This window comes from Rhinolophus hipposideros, assembly GCF_964194185.1.
Source record: "Rhinolophus hipposideros genome assembly, chromosome: 7".
Taxonomy (NCBI): Eukaryota; Metazoa; Chordata; class Mammalia; order Chiroptera; family Rhinolophidae; genus Rhinolophus; species Rhinolophus hipposideros.
Window position 1 is genome coordinate 88066849 of NC_138053.1, and position 24031 is coordinate 88090879.

Here is a 24031-nt window from a genome sequence, read left to right on the forward strand (position 1 = left end):
CAATTCCTTATCTATCTCTCTTTATTTTGCTAGGTCTGATAGAGGAGGAAGACCTTATTCTGAGTAATAAACTATGAGTGCACTAATTCCCATTAATGTGTATCTCTGTGTGCTACAAATGTACCTATGCCCATAATACTGTGTTTCCCCGAAAATAAGACCTAGCCGGACCATCAGCTCTAACGCACCTTTTGGAGCAAAAATTGATATAAGGCCCAGTCTTATATCTTATATTAATTTTTGCTTCAAAAGCCGCATTAGAGCTGATGGTACGGCTAAGTCTTATTTTCGGGGAAACACAGTAGCTGTTAAACATTTGTGTAACCAGGTACTTGTATTTTTTTTAAGTTAAAAAACTCAGTCAACCTGCTGCTTTTATGTTTCCCATATCTGGAAAGTAGTTCTGCTCAGCCAGAAGCCAAAGAGATAACAGTCCAAGTATTAATTTAATAAAATCTATTACTATATGTGTAATAGCTTTAGATAGAGGACTGCTAATGGATAATTTTTGTTCTTACTATTCATCTGTAGACATCACCATAAGCCTGGAGTGATAGATCAGTTGAAACTACCCTGAAGTTAATTGACTATTTTATATATCTATATATATATATATATGCATTATAATTTAGTGCACTAATTGGAAATTAATGATGTGTTGAAACATCCTCTTGAGTTAAGCTATACATATTTATGGCTATTGGTAATTTTTCATATATGTGGGTATATAGAAATACATGCACACACACACATATATATATATATGTGCTTGCATTTAGTTATACATAATATGTAATATAATAAATATACTTTACGTATATGTTTCACTTGATCTTAGCCAAAAGGCTGAGAAGTGATATGTATATGTTCGCATCTGTTATTTGAAGTAAAATTCATTTATTTCCCCAGTATTCAAATGTAATACAAATGTAAGCAAACAGATAATATTTATTTGTATCAATGCCCTTGGAATTATACATATTGAGTTAACTTATACCCTTTTGCATAGACAAATTTATAATATGAATGCTTATACATATGTTATAGTCTCCACAGATTGTCATCCAGGAAAAGCCTCTGTCTGACAAGAACCACAAATCATGATGACATAATAAGAAAGCCAAGCTGAGGCAGCATATTCAAATTCATGCCATTTTTCTTAAGATTTTGCAAAATACCATCATTTAAAATACGTGTCCTATTCAAGAAACAAAAATTAACAATAATGTTAGTCACTATTCTAGGATTTGGCCTTTTTATTTTCATGACTAAAGTTACATTTTTTATATTCAAATATTGCTATCCACTCCATTATTGTCCTCTCATTCTTGCAATTGAAAACCTAGATGATGATGCAATATAGAAATTAAACCAAATATAGGTCAAAAGGAGTCTCTTCTCTTATTATTTAGGAAAGCAGAATTTTAGGACCTTATTGAACTTCAAGAAAAATTGAATCATTGACCAATTTGGCTTAATGCTGTTTTCAGTATCTTTCTATTTATGATGGTTTTATAGTTCCAGAGAAGGAATATACTAGTGTGATTTAATTAATAGTAGCAGTGATTAATGAGAAACAATTAAAAAGTCCCAAATATGTAGAGTTGGCTGGAAAGTGATTGATGGAAAAGAAGATAACTATCTACAATAATATTAAATGTGTTAATATTAAAGAGGGGAAAGTATTACTTTATAAGTTAGAAAGAGCAATGATATGTAAAAGTAATTACTAGGAATAATAGGATGAATCAAGAAACTAAAATTTAAGATGGAAATCGGAGTCAACTCATTGACAGTGAATTGCATTTAGGATCTTGAGCAGTTTCTAAGAAAGGAAGAGAAGCCCCACTGCCTGGGGAAGTTAAATTACACCAGAATTAGAACTCTATGCAGGCACAGAGCTGATCAAGGATTTTGCATGAAAAGCATGTCAGTGTCTTAGTTCTGTGAATCTGTGAATTAAGGACTTTACATAGATACTCAGAGTTCTGGTAGCCAGAATTAATGAAGTTAGAATTAATGAAGTTACCAGTTCATTTTCAAAGTTGTCAACACTTGGATAGATGATGCATGAATGTATCTTTTAATAGTGAGAACATTATGTTTCACTAAAAATATGTTCATCTTATTCATCAAATGTGAATATTATGATAGGCTATGTATGTGCTAATTAGATTTTAGGCAGTATACCATAATACTGAAAGGCACTACCTATAGATACTCCCTGCCAATCCCAAGGATACCACTTTCAGGCTGTTGCCTCTAGGCAAGTGTGTTAACTTTTCTGTGCCTTGATTTCCTAACAGGTAAATGGGAAACCATTATATCTCACAGCAGTGTTGTGATTAAATGAGTTAACATATGTTCATTGTGTTGGTCGCACTTAGTTATTAACTGTTCATATTTTAAAAATAATATAGAATTTTCCATCTTTCAAATGTAAACCATCTCAGAGCACTTTTCTGTACTCTGAACACAGCTATATTTGAGATTAAGGAGGAAATATTAATCACCTATCATATAGTAGGAATTATGCCAGATACCTGTAATATGAAGATGGATTAGATAATATTCTTTCTCTTAGGGAAAACTGTAGACATGAACCATTGTTATAATACAAGATGTCAAGTGCTAATAGTATAGGTTAAGTTACCATTAAGTAAATGGAAGAAGGTCATGGAAATCTTTGCCTGGGAGATTACTGTTAAGTATGCATGGAGCTGTGTAGTCCAGATACTCGCAAAAACAAATGTGAGTTAAGGGCTTTATATCCAATTACATTGTCCTTCAAGTATGGAAATCACTGGCAAGCTATTTGGAACTTAAATATGAGGAAACATTGTCTTGAGGATTATATCAGCAAACCAAAATAGCTGTGGGTACTAAAAGAAAATGACAACCAGAACAGTGAGTACAATAAACGTCAGGACCAAGGTGATGGATCAGAATATAAAGAACATATGTCCTAAAAATGTAGAAACATTTTCAGTTCTGTGAATCTGTGAATTCTTCTTATTATAAGAAATTATGATTACAAATAAAATAACCTCATGGATTGCTTAGTTAGTACTAGCTAGAAATCAAAGAATATGTCAGAGCCAATAAATCAAATATTAGATCTATAAGCATATTTAAAAGTGTAAAGATCAAAATAATGCTATTAACATATAAGGGAAGCAAGAAAAAATAGAAACACTTTTTAATCACTGCTTTGTGGAAGGTACTAATAATTGTTGTTAAAGGAAATACAGATTAAGGATATTACCTTAATTTAAAAGCTTTAAAGGTAGTCACCAAAACAAAAATATAAACCTTTTTAAATAACAAAAGTAAAAGAACTTTATATAACAAAACCAGAGATACTTAAACAAACAAACAGAAAATGAAGGTTAACATAAAAGAATAGCAAAATAAATAAAAGGAAAATAAGAAATGTGTTTTTAATGCCTACTAGAATCCAAATCAAAACCATAAAAAGACAAAAGAGATTTTCTAATTCACAATGCATATACAAAAAGCGTAAATATTTATGTAGCACGTTAGATAGCAACAACATTTACAAAATAATATACAGATATTGTAATACACAAATATTGTATTACACAAATGTATTAAAATATATACATGGATCTATGCATAGAACCAAACAAGTAGAAGATTATATTATGCCTATTTCAGTCCATGACAAATAAAGTCTTATAAAAATTGGAATAATTCAATAACAATTTATAAGGAGGTTGATATATATTAATCTCTGTATTCTGAAGATGTGTATTTTATTTCCAGTTCCATAGAACATTAGCAATATTAATATAGTGCATATGTATATATATAGTTATATAGTTATATATATGTATTTAATATATATATATATATATATATAGTTACTATAGCCTTCTAAAATTATCTCCATTTTTTTAATACCCAATAGCCAAAATAGTACAGACAAAACGCTCTTATTCAAAATGAAATATAACTAAAAATTAATGAAAACTACCAAGTAAATAAAACGATTTCCTCAACTTGGACACTTAACCAACCATAATAACAGCAATCTTTTCTTCAATAACATGTAAATCAAAGAAAAAAATGCAAAACAAAATTACAGAGTTTTTAGACAAAGAATGATAATGAAAAGAATGTATGTGGAAATTATGGGATACTGAATAAGTACTTCTGAGAGTATATTCATAATCCTAAATATATTAAAGACAGGAAATAAAAGAATAAAATTAGATAAATTAATATATATATATATATATATATATATATATAACTAAAAGTACAAAGAAAGAATAAAAGAAGAGAAAATTAATAAAGAAAAAAGGATACTAGAAATTAGAAATATAATTTATTAAATTTAAGTAACTTATTTTTTGGGGGAAAAACAATATGATAAACAACAAAACAATAAAACAATAAAAATAATCCTTAACTAATCTTATTAAGAAACATGGAAAGAATAATGAAAAGTAAATAGCTAGAAAACAATGGAAAAAGGTATATTTTCATAATTATACACAAGTAAATTTCATGTAATTTTTTGTGAAAGTTTCTAAAAAGCAACTTCAAAGAAATACAAGATACATATAAACTGGTTTTATATAAGAAAATGGGAAGCTTGTGAAAAAACTACCTCTGCAAATACTTCAGAGTCAATGGTTCACTAAGGAAATTCTATCAAACCTTAAGGAGCAAATGATTACAATACTATTTAAACCTTCCAGTACACTACAAAGGAAGAAAAAATTTCTCTGTGTTTGTATATGAAGCAAGTAAATCTGTATTGGTTTCCTAGGGCTGCTGTGACAAATTACAACGAATTGGGTGGCTTAAAACAACATTATCTCACAGTTCTGAAGGCCAGAAGTTTGAAATCAAGTTAGGTATTGGCTAGGCTGCACTTTCTCCAAACATTCTAGGGAATAACCCATTCCTTGCTTCTTCCAGTTTCTGATAGCTCCACAGATTCCTTCATTTGGGGCAACATCACTCCAAGCTCTGCAGAAATGTTCAAACTGCAATTGATAACCCAGACTTGTAGTTTTACAAGAAGACAAAATTGGCATAGTTCTGAAATTTTGTTAAATGGGACAAACTGTATTCCCATTATCAACCCCCCAACCCTACACCAAATACCTTGATAAGGCAAAATTTCTGGGGTAAATAATGGTGATCAAATGATCAAGAGTGGAGACTAGGTACCTATTCTTTCTAAGCGTTATCTTGTAGCTCTAAAAGGAAGCACTCTCCCCGATTTTTTCTTTAACTTGAGTGTTCTAATCAGCTGTTCAACGTTCTGATCAGCTGTTCAATGTTATGATCATTGTCAGGATCCGGCCAGAAAGATTTAAAAGCATGGGTAGTTGGCATTGCTATATACAGGTGGACAGACTTTTTACCCTCATGAACACTCTCTGGTTCTACAATTACACTGATCACGTTCGTATTACGTCTCATGTTTATGAAATTATTTCCTATTTGTTTTTGTTTAATTTTAAGGCTAAAAAAAGAATGTTGTGTCTTTTATAAACTCTCAGACAAACATTTCATGTTATTGTTTTCTGTTGTACCTCAGTAACCTTGGTAAAAACATGGTAATTTTTTTTTTCCCCAAAAATTTTCCCTATATAATCCTCGGATAAAAATAAGGTATTAAATGAATAGGTTACATTATTCCTGGTATTCTGTATTTGATAGACTGTTTTTAAGTTAAAAAAAAAAAAAGTCTACTGGTAACTAGGAAGTTGAAATCCACAGATAGAGTTCTAAATAGTTTCCCAGGAACAAAAATTTACTAGGAAATTATTGAAAGATTTGTTTAAAAATGTGTGGATGATGAGTATTTGGCAGCTTTGCCAGGATTACAGTAATATGAAAATAAATATAATCCTAATCTAATCTCTATATTCTATTATAATTGTAATACAAAACAAAGAATTAACATCCATTATATTATATACATAATCCTACAATCTCTAACAATAAATGGATATAATTCCCTCTCAGTTTTTCTATGCCTATAATTCAGCACTGCCATATCGTTTTCATAAATTACGTTGTTAAAATATTTCCATTCGCATTGATTTATCTGATTCTAAATTTCTGTCCCAACCTGAAATAATCCTGTCACTCCTTAGTGGCTCCAGATGTCCATCCATCTGCCAGTCCTGGCAAGCAATTCCCTCATAATGATTGGCCCTGCCTTAATGTAGTTAAATATATATTAGATAATCATAAACATGAAATTATGTGTCCACACAAACAGCCTGCTCCATGGCAGTAGGTAGGGTCCTGTTAAGACGAATGACATCTAATTTACTGAAGGACCTGCTGAAAAATGGAAAAAGTGATGCCTGTCATATTGGATACACAGCTTGATAATAATACCTGATGGGGAAGAAGTGACCAAAATACCTCCACAAATGTCACTGAGAATCAGAAAGATATAAGAGCCTAGACTGAATAAGTGGAGATGTTTGTTTTAAAATCCTGTGTTATCATGAAAAAAAGAATGTTAACATCCCTAGTAAAGTAAACAAATCCTATCTTTTTGGCTTTAAGGTGTCAGATACTCAAGTTCAAAGAGAAGAACCTTAGTCATTATAAAGTCTACCAGATGCAGCAGGTTAACTCTAAAAAATTACATTTATCTTAAATGAATAGTAAGCCTGTGAGAAGGCTGCTTTCCAAAAGCAACATGCCTGAATTCTGACAATCCATGCTCTGAGCCAAGGGGCATCATATCCATCCACACAATTTCTTTTTTTTTCTTTTTTTTCTTTTATTCGTTTTTATTTTTATTTTTATTTATTTATTGGGGTGACAATTGTTAATGAAATTAGATAATTTCAGGTGTACAATTCTGTATTACATCATCTATAAATCCCATTGTGTGTTCACCACCCAGAGTCAGTTCTCCTTCCATCACCATATATTTGATCCTCTTACCGTCATCTCCCACCCCCAACCCCCTTTCCCTCTGGTAACCACTAAATTGTTGTCTGTGTCTATGAGTTTTTGTTTCTCATTTGTTTGTCTTGTTCTTTTGTTGTTTTTGGTTTATATACCACATATCAGTGAAATCACAGGGTTCTCTGCTTTTTCTGCTTTTCTAATACAAAGAAAGTGTGTACCATTTCTAGGACAGGTTATTTAAATTTGGACAAGACTTCTTGGATTAGTCAAAGACAATTTCTCATTCATTAATTCAAAGGAGAGAGGATTCAAGGAAGGAAAAAGTGCAATCAATCTGTAAGTTCAACTAGGAGTTATGTGGTCTCCCAAACATGATGGATGCTAGTTACTTTCACAATTAATTTCTACTTTAAATTCTCTCAGAAGGAAATGTCTCCCAATTGGTGGATCATAAACTACAAAATCTATTAACACTTCTTTAAAATATGTAACTCTAACATACATAATTTTATTATATAATATACATAATCCTGCAATCTCTAACAATAATTATATGCATAATTATATAATGATTATATACATAAGTATATTATAATGTATTATATACATAATTTATATACATTATACATATGTGTGTGTGTATATATACACACACATATATATATATATATATATATATATATATATATATTCATACATTCTATAAATGGTCCACTTTTGAGAATTTGAGTTTTTAAGATTTTTAAAATTTTTATTTTGTCTTATAAAACTTGTAAAATATTGTAGTAGCCCAGTCTCATTCATATCCCCATGACCCAAGTAGGTTCTTTGGTTCTAGGTTCTTAATATCTAGTTTGGAACTTAAAGGGAATTTTTTTGTTTTTTTTTTTTGTTTTTTGTTTTCTTCTATTCAATCACCATTTTCTGGAAAGGCTCCATTTTCCAAGGCCATTCAGAAGAGATATGGGAAATAATCATCAGTAGGATTGTTCTTTCTATTTGTAAAGTCCCTTAAGGACACTCTGTCTAATCAAAGTCTTTTTGGCCCTTAGTGTGAAGGAAAATATATAAGTTCCTCTATAGGGAATGATCATTCTCTGATCCAGCCAAGAATATAAAACTTCAATATTGAAGCAAGTTAGTGCAAAACCAGTGGTTGAAATAAGTGTGGAAAAACTATCTCTTCTGCTTATTCTCATAGACATAAATAAGAAAGACCAGCATCAGTGGATACTTCACCAGGCTCAAATTAAAAGGCACGTCTCTGGATCACCTGTGCGAATATCAACATGGAGAGTTTTGACATTGAGCTCAATTTTCTAACCTTATACAACTGAGCTCATTCTTGGTCACCGAGTCTATTATGTGCATCATATTTAACATTTTCCAAACATTCTTATCTCAAAATGAACTTCCTCTTAGAAACATCACCTAACTGCTTGAATGCATGTTAAAACCTTTGTATCCTTATTATTAATTCCCTAATACACAGCTTTATGACACTAAATATGCACCACTGTAAATGTCTCTTTGCTACTTTATATCTTGTATTAGACCATGTATTTCTTGGGATAAATTACCACACTGGTCTTATTTGTTACTATAGGCTAAATCCAAACAAAAAGACTATAATTTAAAAAGCAAAGCTAATTACACCATAATAAAATAAATCAGAAAATAATACAAATACATGAAATGATACTACCAGCAAAACAGAATATAAACAATACAACTAAAACAACAAATGGGAAATTCAGAAGTCTGTCTAATTTTTTGCTAAAATTCCAAGGAAATATCACTGAATTCAAAACTTAAAATTTATGAGGTTTTTAAACATGATACAAAGTTTAAAACAAGCTAGGTAAAAACAAGGTGATGATAGAGAAAAATCAGTGATATGAGATACATTGTTTAAATGCAAAATACAAAAATAAATCTACCTTATTTTATTTAATTTAACTGATTAGTAGTAATTATTTTTAAAATTAATAGTGCAGGTTGACAAGGAGATGAAAAGAGTTTTTCCAGGAGAGTAAGAATGAGACTCTCTAAAAAGCAGTATTCGATTACCTATGGGGAAAGTTGTTTTGTAGCTAGTTATCATCATATTTATGACGGTGAAAAAATCAAAATTGATTCAAACTTGAGTTTCCATAATTTCTGCTTTAGCTAGTATGAAGACAAACTCCATCGTTTGTTTTTTAAAGAAAATGTATTGACTGTCTATTCATATTTGCTTGTTTCAAAAATGGGAAAAAATGCTTGTTTGAAAGTGATGGCAGTCATAATATTGGAAATTTTGTTTTTTCCCACAGCCACTGAACTATGAAAAAAAGAAGTCCTATACCCTCAACATAGAAGGAGCAAATACACATCTTGATTTTCGCTTTTCTCACTTGGGTCCTTTTAAAGATGCCACTATGCTGAAGATCATTGTTGGAGATGTAGATGAACCACCGCTGTTTTCCATGCCTTCCTATGTCATGGAAGTCTATGAAAATGCCAAGATTGGAACCGTGGTTGGCACCGTTTTGGCACAAGATCCCGACAGTGCTAACAGCGTAGTGAGGTATGGTATGCTTCAATCTTCTCTACATGTCAAGATAGTGGTGGCCTCACCGTTGTTTACAATGTATAACAAAAATGCTTAAACTATTTTATTTTCATCTATTTTTCTATTAATATAATGAAATTATAATATTAACTGATCCTTTAATCAAGTGATGTAGCAGATGGGTTTCTGTCAAATTAAGAATATATACTGGGTTGATGCAAAAGTTATTGCAGTTAAAAAGGTTAAAAATAATTGCAAAAACTTTAATTAAATTTTGTACCAACCTAATACATATATATATATATATATATATATATATATATATATATATATATATATAATCTCCATGAATATATCATTGACCACACAGATTAGTTTTTCCCATTTGACTTAAGAGATATTAGAATAATTGACTGGGATAAATATTGTAGGACTATTTAATCACAAACTAGAGAATCTTTGGTCCCTTAGTGATAGCGACAAAATGCTTATCTCTGACTCCTCCTGTGTGACTTTAGGAAATCATCTACCCTTATTTGCAAAATAAGAAAAGTACTATCTCTCTCTCAGTTCCTGTGAGAGACCACAAAGCAATGTGGACAAACTGCTCTAGAAGTGGTCTGCACCTAGTAATCACTCAGCAAATGTTAATTAGTCTGAGGCTGCTAGTGCACTGAGTTAGAGACTGGATTCTGAAGATAGGAAGACCAATGTGGGAGTTCCGGAGTCTTCACTTACTAACTGTGTCATCCTGCACAGTCATTCAACATTGCCATTTAATTTCCAAATAGATGAACAAGGAATAATGATGTTGTACAACTATGTTGATAGAATTAAATTCAATTGATAAAACTGCTTAGCACCCAGGTACCCACTCCCAGCAGAAGTGGCAGCTTGAAGCTCAGTGGAGAGATCAACTTGAAAATAAATATGCATCCTTCAATAAGGGTGACAAAATATGATGAAGGTGTGCATGAAAAAAGGACGCCCAGTATCTTCTAGAAGGGATGAGTTGAGGAAGATGGAATCGAGGCTCCAAACCCAGGTTCAGGATTCGACAAGTGAAGGATAGAGAAAGGAACTGCAGTTTTTTGTGCATCTGAGGAGCCTAGGTTACCTGTGTGAGAATGACAAGTACTGAGGTTGTACAGAGAAGCTGGAGAGAGAGCACGGAAAGGTTTGAGCTGACATCTTTGAAATTTATCCTGCCAACAATGTGAAGGAGAGAGAGAAGAAAGAACAGACATGCGTGGGGCAATTATCATCAAAGCAATGATGGGAAGATTTGCATTTCAAAATAAATAATAATGAATTGTCAAAGTGCTATGAATAGTGGCATATGTGTGCCAAAAAGATAGACCAGAGGAGGACAAATTGAGGTCAGGGACAGACTTCTTTCAGTGTTGCGCTACGTATGTCAACATACATGAAATCATCCATTCCGCATAAAACAGAGGGTCTCACCCAAGGACAAAACCCTTGCCACCGGTGGACATTTGACAATGTCTGTAGACACATTTGGTTTTCACAACTGGAGAAGGAATGACAGCTACCATCGCCTAGCAGTGGAAGACACAGATACAGCTCACAACAAATAATTATCTTGTCTAAAATATCAAGAGTCCTGAGGTTAAGAAACCCTTATACAGAGTAAACCAAACTGGATGGGACATAGACAAAACTAGAGAGCTAATTATACTCATTGAAATATTTATTTTCTTTTTTTATTATTGGGGTGACACTGGTTAATAAAATTATATCGGTTTCAAGAGTATAATCCTGTAATACATCATCTGCATATTGCATTGTGTTCACCACTCGGTCAAATCTCCTTCCATCACCATATATTTAACCCTCTTTACCCGCTTCTACCATCCTTTTCCTGGCTTTCCTTCCGCTAATCACTATACTGTTGTCTGTGTCTATGAGCTTTTGTTTGTCTTATTTGTTTGTTGCTTTCAGTTTCATATTCCACACCTGAATATAAGACCTGCAACAAGGGAATACATAGAAGAAATTTTGAAAAGATATTTTTAGGAAATGCAAACCAGTATATAGATTTCACATACTTGCGTAGTCATGTAAACATTTCAACCTACAAATTTTATTTAATAAAGGAAATTATTTACATTGAATTAATTGTCCCATGATATGAATTACCTCAGTAATTGCTCCATATTATTGGGAGCATTAATTGAACACCCTCTATGTTAAATACATTCTCCCAGTTGTTGCAATACAAAGATGATTGGTATATTGTCTCCAAATGCTAATACTGAGAAGCACAGATCCGTTAGCATATGCATTATTCTTTCATCTTTGTTTTGGTTAGACTACTCAAATGAATCTTTCTAAAGCTACCTTAACATAATTTGACTCCATAACTGCTTTTTCTGGGTATAATTTAAATAATATTTATTCTTGATTTCAATAAAAATATGTCATTCACATGGGCCTCTAGGTGCAAACAGTGAATAAGAAACAGAAAATGTTAACAAACATAAAAGCAAGCCTTATACTTCCACCTTTCTCAGGGACTAATCATTTGTACTAATTAAGGAAAAGCACTTTGAAAAGAGATACCTTGTAAAGTGCCTTGAAATGCAATTAACTCCAAGTCTGTCGAATTGATAATGAAAAGGAGTTGGATTCTTTACAGACATTTGTGAAGAGCTTCCTGACTTCAGTCTTTTGTATTTCAATTTTCTAAATGATTAGTAAGACTCTTCAGATTTCTAAGAGCATATTAAGTCTAGCTTTTGTCTCTTTCAACTCAAAACAAGACTGTGCAATTTGCAGCAATATAATCACCACCTTTTTAAAAAGTAAAATCAGAACCAGGTTATTTACCAGCAGCGAAGAAACCCTTGATTCAAATAGGCTGAGCTCACTTGCTGTTAAACTGCAAATAGAACTTGGGAATTTCCTGAGTAGCTACTGAGAGGTAAGCATCCTTGTGTTGAACATGGGAAGCTAGAGAGCTCTTTGGAAATGTGATCTTATGCCTTCTGACTCTAAAAAATAGTGACCATTCATGGCTTGCTATCTGTGGGCAAAGGGCTTTATATAGCACGGCCAAAACATTTTGAATAACCGTAAGAGTCTATATCATCATTCCCATTCTACAGATGAAGAAACTAAGACTCAGAAAGTTAAGTAATTTGGCCAACATTATATAGTGATAAAGTGGCAGATCTATAATTTGAATCCAGTTTTGCTTTATTCCAAAAATCCTATTTGTTTGTTGTTTATTTTTAAAGCCACAATACCCGGCTTCTTATGTACTTTAACGACTACTTCTACTACTAAATCATATGCAATTGCATTCATAGAAGTCAAGTATCACAAAGTAGGAAACCAATGGATGTTTTACATGGTCAGAAAAACACTGATTAATGCCAGTACCTGGGGTCTACAATCTGTGTGGATAATTTCATAAACTGGAAAAAAGAGATGATGAAAAGAGTCAAGAATTATTTTACAGTATACTCCTACATATGGTAATATACACTACTGCTAACACGTACACTACTATACTTCTTTCCACTCTAGATTTATCTATATATTTACTTATTGTTAATTTTCATGCTTTCTTTGTATAATAACTTTAAAGGAATCAGAAGGAAATAAATATTGTGCTTTATTGTTTCAAAGGCTCATGTGGATACTATTTAGGAAGCAGCCACCCATTTATATGCTAACATAAGAAATAAAATAAATTGTGATTAGATTTGGAAATATTTTCAAATTAAAAAATATTTCTAAAAAATAAAATATATATTTATCTATGTATATATTTTTAAAGAATAGTTATAGATAATTAGAAATGTTTACTCAGCCTATTTTAAGTTTAATTGTAGCCTCAGTGAACAAATTTACCAGTATATTCAGTGAATCCGTACTGATGTGTCTATTTTTCTTATGAATCTCTGAAATTTTTACCTAGCTCATGATGAGATGGTGGTTAGAAATACCGCATTAATTTTGAATGTTATAACAGCAAAAAATAAGAAATGTTTCAAAGTAAAAACAAGGTAATATACCATAGTCGAAGAGGTGAATATAAAAAGTTGATTAAGAAGGTGTGGAGAAGGAGGGAGGGGGTGATAGATGAGGGTAAAAGAGATCAAATATATGGTTATGGAAGGAGAACTGACACTGGGTGGTGAAAACACAATGTGATATATAGATGATTCAGTACAGAATTGTACACTTGAAACCTATGTAACTTTACTAACCATTGTCACCCAAATAAATTTAATTTAAAAAAGTGTGAATTCAGGATTCAAAATTTCTAAAAGAAAGGCAAAGAATAACCAGAAACTGTTTCAAAATATATTCATGTTAAAGAAAGAACCTGATATATATTGAGTTGTATTCTGTAAACCAAATTTACTTAAAAATATTAAGTGTATTTAATGTCAAGAATATCTTAAATGACCCTTAATGGCAAGCTTTAATGTACTCTCATTAAAACTGTCATTGTTTTCTGGTACAAAGCAAACAACCTAAGGATATTTAATGCAAATTGCGTAGAGATTGAAAGAAAGCAGGCTTCCACTTAAAACCAGAAATCTTTGTCTGTCACCTGTGTTTTGTAATTGTGTAGCATTCCATGTAGCCAAGTTAGCATATTTAGATTGACTAAGAATGCTACTGCTAAATGTCATGTGACTGTCACATTTGAGAATGTAAAGGGACCTAAATATGACTGAGCCAACTCTATTCTTATATAGATGAAAATTCCTGTAAACTAAGAAGGCTGAATGACTGGCTCCAAATCATACAGCTAACTAATAATAGAGATTGTATAAGAATGTGGTCACTTTTACAATGCTTTAATAAAGATGTAAAGACTCCTAAATTTCCCCCCACATTTTTGGCACTAATTTCTCTAACAGCCTAAAGGTGGTAACCACCCCAAATCACAGTCCTGAACCCAGGAGGAGAATCTGTTTTCTGGGCAAGCATGAGTAACTCATCTAACCCTGGAATGAATACCTAAGCCCTGGTTTAGTGATGCTAACTCTACTGATTGGAGACTAAACATCTTTATAGCTTTCATGGGAATATTTCAAAGAAATAAAAAGTGTTTAACATGGTTTTATAGCATTACTAGGACACAGGATTATTGGAATTTATAATATTTTAGTAACTTAGAGGCATAAATAACAGAGGGAAACAGAATTTCTTGTCCAGGGGTTTTACTTCTTTTGATACTTTAAGTTTCATTGGATCAAGGTTTTGGTTCAGAAAATTAAAAAACTTTCCAAAATATCTATGTGCTGCGTGTGCTGTCCATTCTATGAAACACACTACACTGTTTTTTAAATGACAAGATCCTTATGTTTTATTTATTTTTCAAAGATTATTTTCTGAAAGCATGGCTTGTGGGATAAATTGCATCCCCAAAGTAAACAAAGGGAACCTTAATTTTGTTTAATGAACCTGAGCTAAACTGCACATATGACTTTCAGTTAAAGACAAGGCCAACTTGCTGGAATATTCCACAGTGTATATATCTATTAAACTTGATCTCAACTATTGATGATAGTCAAGTTTACAGAAACAGCTGTTTGTGAGGCAAAATCTCAATTAAATGACCTTTACCACTCACATTCTGGATCTTCAAGTATCTAACATGTGAAAACTGAAAGAAATCTCCTATACTTTAAGCCAACTGATGTTTCTTCAAATAAGTCACTGTAAAAATGTTTTTCTACTTCATAAGTTTTCAATTAATTTCTTATGGTGAAATGGACAAACTATAATGAAAATAGTAAGTGACTCTCAAGACTGAAATTTTGTTATTGAAATGAGGAAGAACTCATCCAGTGCATTTTAACATGACTAACAATTATTTTGAGTCTATGCCTACATAAAGGGAAATGCAAAACCGAATCGTGAACTGGTAATTTGTTTAAAGTAGCTTCCCGTGAAGAAAATACTTAAATAAATGTACCCATTATTGACAGTGACTGTATCCTTCCGCCACAACTTGTCTGCCTGTTTGTAGGCCCATAAATTTTAATATGAATAATGAATTTTCATCTTCTTTCAATATAATGCATATTCTTTTCACTTTTCTCATTGTATTAATGTAAACATATTTACTTTCTGAGCATCAATCATATTAGTTTGCAAATACTTTCTTTTCTTTTTCTTTTTGGCAACCTTGTTTTCCTAACTAAATCGTATATCCAAGTAAGTCACAGGCCTTGCCATTTTTCTTTTTTAATATTTATTGACCCTTCCTTCTACTCCAAATAAATATTTTTGAATGAATGTATTAAGCCTCAAATATTGTGTCCTTTTTCAAAAAGGAGCTTATAAATATTACTTAACAAACCTAAATAATATTTTAATCTCTTGCACTAACTAGCTCCTTGATATTGGGTACATTTCTCTATCACTCTGTGCCTCAGTTTCTTTCTCTGTTAAAAGGGGCTATTAATAGTAACTATCTCTTGCAGTTCTTTTGAGTATATAATGAACTACTATTTAGAAAACATTTAAAGCATGATGTAGTACATTGTAAATCTGCCATAAATGTTAGCATTTATTATCTCTAACTACATTGCTTTTGTAAATAACTCATATATATTTATGAACTTTTCCTCCCAGTCTCACAGTGATATTCCTATATAGTAGGAAAGTAGAATTTGAAGAATATCTTTAAACGTTTTTAACAGTTATATATACTCAGTTCACACTGGTTTATTTATTTATTTATTTTATCAATGGACTAGAATATAAAATAAAAAAAAATTCTCAAAATTTGAATTTTTCAGGTTTTATCATTAATCCCAATTAGGACCTATATCTAATGGTTGCTTGATATTGTACCTGCTGATATCCTTAAAATAATAAATTAACATTAGTATTTGCAAACAATTCTAAATATATTAACATATATGTTCATAAAGTATTAAGATGTTCTATTTAGTTTTTGAAGGTTTGTAAAAGGAAATAAATTAATTTTATTGTGAAAATTATTTGAAAAGTTACCTACTGAGAGAATATTTTCATTGTTTTTTGTTTGTTTGATAAACAGTTTGTGGAGCCATGTCACTCCTTAATTTTAAATTGTTAACATTGAATGATTCGATATTCAATCTGCTAATAATACTTCTGAACAGTTTCTTTTTTTTCACATTTCTGTCTTCCATTTTTTTTTTTTCCTCCCTATGGCTAGGCAAAAATCCAAATGTAGTTAAGCATAACTATTTAGTTCTACTTGAGTTGAAATTCAATTACAATTCAATGAATAAGACTCTTTGGATCCAAGCATATCCGATATCTAGCCCTTATTTTGTAGCTTTCCTGAGTTACATTACACAGAAAACTAAGAATTAAATATATGAGTCTGAGGACCCATGCCTAGCACCTTTTTAAATTGTGCTTACCATTTTTTTTAATTATGTAAATATAGGTTTTATTTTTTGAATTCAAATCAAAATACATTTCTAAAACTATCCAATCACTAATAATAGCACTTCCATTAAAAATCTCTGTGTAAAATGTCTAGAAGAGAACGGATTGTTCTGATAAAGAGACTACACATTTTCAGATTCTTAATTTAGCTTACAAACGGAAGAAACCCCCATTTTCTTTCAGACTGACACTTCTGAAGTGTTCAGATTTCTAACATGGTGCATGTTCTGCTATATTTCATAAGGGTGTATTGATAGCAATGTACTCTAGGCTTTGCTGATAGTTTCTGCGGGAACTTTTGAGGTTGAATATCAATTTTCAACTTTAGGTCCAACTTTCAATACAAAGACCATTGTTATCTAGAGTACCCCCAATTGGAAAGTTTCTTGAAGGCAGGTTAATGATAACTGACCTTAGATAAAATAATAACCAAATTACCAACTGATTACATTTTAAAGGATGTTATCCTTTCCATGTAACAAACCTTCTTCAATCTCACAGTTCAGCCTTCCCCATCACGCCTCTCTGAGTTAGGGATACTAGGAGAATTTTTGTGATATGAACTCAAGTCAAAGAAAATAAATCAGTTTCAGTGCACCATGGCCTAATGCTTTGAAAAGCACAATGGCATATCTTTCCCACTGTTCTGCTGTGTCTGAATCTAGTGACTCTTCTCTGAATCATATTTGCTTTGTACCTGTACTTCTTTCATGTTGAACTTCCTTCAATTATCATGTAGGTATTATTAGAAAAATCAATGCACAAAAGTCAATTCCTTATTTTGATCACACAGTTAACAAGTGCTATATCCCATCCCTCTTTAGGTGTTATTTTCACTAAATGAACTCCTAGACTTTGGGGGATGCTCTGTAGTCTCAATCTGCATGGTAATATTAATGTATTCTGCCATGTTTGGTCATGTGTATCCACAGGTTTTATAAGGTTCCATACCTTGACAATATGTTCTACATATCTTGTTAACACGTCATGCTTATGAGAGGCATGGGATTGCATTTCAATTATACTTGTACTCTATTTCACAAAGTAGGATGAATTTTATAATATTCCCAGCACCACAATTAATTATTCTATATAGTTACCCAAATTCTGAGATTTTCCTCATTCTAATATGGAAGAAGTGTCTCTGTTACTTTCAATGGAAATTCTTATATCTGTGCTCTGGAACCCAATTCTACTCAACCTTTGCATGAATTTTGCCTTTTTAGATATTTCACTTTTTCAAAATGGCCATTCCGTTCAAGAAAGACAGTACTTTATATTTCCTTTATTAGGAAAAAATAATTTGTTGAACCCACTTCTCTGATGACATAAAGCATCATTTTTCTGATCTCTATGTCAGGTAATGATATCCAACGAAGTGTCATGACTCATGGGTTTCATATACTCACATGCAATATACTCTTGAATAGACAGTAATAAAACCATTTTTTCATATTTTATTAGAACTGCTCTTTTCAGTTTTCCTCCAACCTTGGGTTGTTCCTTTCATTTTGCTTGCACCTTATTTTATATACAGCTGCGGCTGTAGACTCAAAAGTTTGGATGCCATATTGCTCAACTTTCAGTTCCTTTCCTCTTAAGGTTGTCTCCTAAATTAGATTATACTGACCCCATTACCTTAAATTTAGACTATTATATCTCAAAGTTATATTTCCGATTCAAAAAGCACACTTGAACTACACACCCATATCCAATTCTCTGCTTTATGATTGCACATGCTTATCTAATTGACATCTAAGGAATAATATGTCCAAATGATTGATTTATCCCAAATTGTTTTTCTCCCAGAGTGCTTTTTCCTTATGTCTTTATCAATTATATGGTAGACCAAACAAACACACAAAACACAGAAATGGAGTCATTGGTAATTTTTCCCTTTTATTAATACCATTTCAACAAAAATGCTATGGTATCTGCTACATAGCATTGTTTTATATACTTGTTGTCATGCCCTTCTTTTTTCCACCATTATGCAAGATGACTTAATTTATTTTCTGAATTGTTTTTACATTTCTACAATCCAAGATTTAAAGTAGTCACTGTGATTTTTCCAGAAGGTAAATTTTTAAAAATTGTTCCCATTCCTTTTTTAAAAAAATGTAAAACCTCTTTACCCTGTGCTACAGGACCCCTTTATCCTACCTCAGACCATCTACTTCATTCATTCTGTGTGCCACATAAAAACATACATTTGTTTTCAAAATAAATCAGGCTTCATCTTTAATTTGGATCTTTGCACTTTGATTTTTACATTTAAATTCATCCCTGGCACTTTTCATGTAATAATTCTTTTTTTTTTTTTAATTCACATCTATCTATTATAGATAAAAATGTTACTTAAGTTGAGAGTAACAAAAGGAAAGAAGTATTAGAGATTTAAGGAGAAAACAGTTCTTTCCTTAAATAGTTCTAGAAATGGTTTTGAATATTTTTAGAACATATGATTATTTATTATTTATTAATATTTACGTTAATTAACTGTTGCTGGATAATGTAAAACCCCAAAACTCAGGGATAGAGAAAGAAGTGACTTAGAAGGATAGTGCAGACAGCTGTGAATCAGCTGAGGATCTGCTGAACTACACTGGCTTTTGTTTATTGGCTCTGCTTATCTCCAGTGCATTCAATCGTGCATCTGCTTGTTTACTAGGTAACTCTAGGCTGAGGAACCTGAGCTGGGACAACTCTGCTAATGTCTCTCATCCTCTTTCTGAGTGGGGTAGCTCTGGCATGTACTTCTTGAGGCAGTGGCAGAACATAAAAGGGAAAATGCCAAGTCTAATGAAATGTAGGCAAGGACACCATTACTTTCCGCTTATTCTATTGCCAAAGAAAGCTAGAAGCCAAATCTGATATGGGAGAGGCCCATCAAATTACATGTATTACAGTGGGAAGAAAATTCGTGGCCAGTAATGCAATCTACCACCCATTTATTTCATTTCTCATGCTTTGACTAAAAATGCGTTTTAGGTTATGGACATATACTGTATTTTGCCATGTATAATGTGCTCCTGTGTATAAGTATAATGTGTACTCATGTTTTTGGCCCAAATTTTCAGGGGAAAAAAATCTTGTTTTAATTTTTTAATTCAAATTTTTATTTCTTTACATTTAGGTATTTTTTGTATTATAAAGGAATTTTAGCATTTATTTTTTAACATATTATGGTACAAGAAATTTTATGCAACAAATAATTACAAAACACAAGAACAGATACAAGGTTCAAGAAATTTTATGTACCAGTAACAAATTCACGCTATTTATGCACCATAGAAGGCCAAGAACTGTTTGTCGTTGCAAGTTCATAGTACGTTCGGTATAACTATTATCATATTCCAGGGTATTATTTTGCATATGAATATCATTAGTGATTTCTAGAGTTACATTTTTAACTCATAATCATAAATAAAAGAATTGAAAACATTTATGTAGATATGGAATTAGTACTACCCACATATAATGCACATCCTTATTTTCCCCTTACAACTTTGGGCAAAAAGTTCTCAGAATACACGGCAAAATACAGTAATGGGAAATAAATTAAAATGTTTTGTTTTCATTTCATATCTATCGTATAACCTCAACCATAATGAAACTCTAAGGTAAATTAATCTCTGACATCTACTATCCTAAATTGTTGGTTCATATAGCAACAGAAGTTTCATTATACATTTATTTTTTTTCTCCCAATGTACGAAGGACTTGCCAGAGGTGATTTTTTGTTTGTTTGTTCTCCCTTATCAATCACTGTGTTTTTACTGTTTACCATTTTATTCATAAAATTTGGTTAAGGTGGTTTTTTTGTCTGTTTTTAATTAGTATTGAACAAAGCATAGCATTAAGGACTAAGAGAGATAAAAAATGAATAAATAAATAATTGTCAGTTCTATGCACACGTAAAGTTGCCAGGCAAATATTAAGAGCTAAACATAGAAATTAAATATATACATTTAAATATTTGATCATATTTTATTTAATCCTTCCCTTGGTCAGTTTTATTTTCTTTATTGTAACATCATGTAAAAAGATTTATCTATTTTGTACTCTAGATACTTCATTGATTACAATGCTGAAGATGACAGATTTTTCAATATTGATGCCAATACTGGAACTATTAAGACTACACAGGTTCTTGATAGAGAAGAAACTCCGTGGTACAACATCACAGTTGCTGCTTCAGAAAATGGTAAGCTATTTACCTTATGTATTAAAGGAAAACATGTCACTTGTACATGAAGATTTATACTGATATTTTCTTGTAAGCAGGGCTCTCACAGTTTTTTTGTTTTGTTTTGTTTTTGATGCCAGGATATGGCAGAGCACACAGAATGTGTCCAATACAATTTTACTTGTCAGATGAAGTGAATAAATCATATACCTCTTCCTTTACTTTAATCCTGGTATAGTAGAGGAAAATTGGCATGATAAATACTTAGTTCTCATGCCTGTGTCAAAATATTTAGTTCTCCTTCTAATTTTGACCCTTTCTCTGGCATGTGCTTATGCCTTACTTAAAATTAAGCCATCAGGTATTGGAAGCATGGTTCTTCATCAGTTCAGAGAAGAATAAATGAAATCCATCATTGTTCTTGAATAATTTTACCAACATAACATCTTCCTCAAGCTTCTATCAACATTTAGAGAACTTAAAAGAATAAACTTAAAAGTAAAAGAGTAACTCTTGGAATTTCAACAGGCAGATTTAATTTTCTTTGAGAGAAGTATATGAGATATAGCTGAAGAGACTCTTGTTTCTTCCCTTCCAGAATATCGGGTTGTGGTGAATACCTAAGATTTAAAAAACAGGAAAGCATAAATATCAATAATTGTCTGTGAATTAAAAAAGGTGTTTATAGCTGTGTTCAAATTAGAATAAAACTCTAGAAAATGTGCCTGCTGTAATAACAATGAAGTTTTTCTTTATATATTGAGAGATGAGCTGGTTTCCAATTACCCCAAGTCCAGAATTTTATGCAGAAATTATGTCTGCATTTAGAAAAAAATTATATGTATTCATGATAGAACCATAAATATATTAGAAATTAGTAATACTTCACATTAGAAAAGAGTGCTATGTAAAACAAAATTATGCTCTCTCTTTCAGAAGTATGAGACATTAACAGCTTCATTTAGAAATTATTCACATACCATAAAATTCACTTTTTTAAAGAGTTCAGTTTACTGGATTTTACTATATTCACAGATTATGCATTAATCAGCACAAGCAATTTTAGAATATCTTCAGCACTCCACAAAAAAACACTGTTCCTTTAGTCATGACCCTCCAGCCCCCCTCCTTGTACCCCAACCCAGGAAGCCACTAATCTACATTCTGCTTTGATAGATGTCTTAGTCTGTTAAGGCTACTCTGACAAACTACCATAAACTGAGTGCCTTAAACAACAAACGTTTATTTCTCATAGTTCTGGAGGCTGGAAAGGCCAAAATCAAGGTGCTTTCAAATTCGGTATCTGATGATGTCCTGTTTCCTGTTTCTTCAATAGCTGCCTTCTGATGGTGTCCTCTGGTGCCCCCCTTTATAAGGTCACTAGTCTCATTCATGAGACCTCCACCATTATTACCTAATCACTTCCCAAAGGCCCCTCCTGCTAATCATCAATTGGGGGTTGTTTTAACATGAATTTTAGGGGGACTTAAACATTGAACTATACCATTTTCATCTGTGTAGGGTGATAACTCATTGTGGTTTATTCACTTTGATAATGTCCTTTGAAACAAGTTGACAAGTATGCTACTTTAGTCTTTTCTATTCTACCTGAATTTTCCAAGATTTTACATCTGCAAAGTTAGCTCAAATAGCTTCCGTTTAATTTTTTTAACATGACATTCTCTTTGAAAATAAGCATTCACTAATTCCTTTTAAATGACTGTTGTAAAGAATACATGTGGGTTCATTTGTGATCATTCTGGTTAACTTTCATTTTCAAAATAATCAGAATAGGTATAGAATTACATGTTCTTAGTCACCGGAGGACAATTTAATGACTGTCAAATGATAAGAGGTCATTGAAAATTAGTTGAAAAAATAAAGGAATGAATGGATGAATATATTGAAGAAGAAGTGATGAGGACATTTAAAAGAACCAGAAAACATTTTGTAGGTTTTTGGGAACAGTCTCTGTATATAGAATATGGAAGGGAAGAATCACTGAAGAGAATATTATTTGTTTTTTAGAACCTATAGAAACTTATTTTAAAATAACTTCAAGTTCAACTCTAGAGGTGTTTTGATCAGAAACTATACCTTTGATTGCTCTAAATGTCCCCTCAGACAAATAACATTTGTATCAAGTAGAAATTAATTTATGACTATACACGAATTCATGTATGTCATGAAAATTATATTATGTGCAATCATTACCAAAGGAAATGCCCATTTTTACTAAGGGAATACCTTAACTATACACTCATTAATATACATATATATGTGTGTATACATATATACACATATATACACACATATACACACACATATATGTATATATATATGTATATGTATATGTATAATACATATATATGTGTTATATGTATTATACACACACATATATAAATGTATTATATACACATATATAAATGTATTGTATATATAATTTACTTCATCTGAGAAATGAGTTAATACATACATAGTAAGTAAAACAGTATAGTAAATTGTAATATCCTGAATTTTATGGATAGTAATAAAAAAGCCTTAGAGACACCTCAATGAGCAACACTAAATGTAATTTAATCCTAATCATAAACAGGTATATTGAAAGAATGAGCACTAGTTAAGATTTTTATAGCCATATTGCAGGGCTGTGTTCAGAAAAGTATACATTCATGCACTGCTTACTTGGCCTAAGTGCCTGTTAGATATTGTTTGGAGTTCTTCCATGTACAGTTGTTTGTAAGTTTTAATCTCAACATTATCAGTCTTTTCTAGTATATTCTATTTGGGAAATGCAGTTGACAATTTTTTTTCCAAACCAGATTTTTTTTAAGACTTTATATTAAATCAGTTTTAGATTCACAGCATAATTGAGAGGAAAGTACACAGATTTCCTATGTACTCTCTGCACATGGTTAGCAGCCTCCACAATCAAC

General features: G+C 31.7%; 1 protein-coding gene across 3 annotated transcripts in view; it reads left to right on the top strand.

The window, feature by feature from the left end:
* The window catches only part of CDH18 (cadherin 18), an 870012-nt gene that overhangs the window by 792961 nt on the left and 53020 nt on the right, over positions 1 to 24031 (top strand). For all 3 annotated transcript variants that reach the window (XM_081054270.1, XM_081054271.1, XM_081054269.1), the window contains 2 exons: positions 9234 to 9487; positions 20977 to 21113. In XM_081054270.1, the coding sequence (XP_080910396.1) occupies positions 9234 to 9487; positions 20977 to 21113 (391 nt within the window). The remainder of the gene's footprint in view (positions 1 to 9233; positions 9488 to 20976; positions 21114 to 24031) is intronic.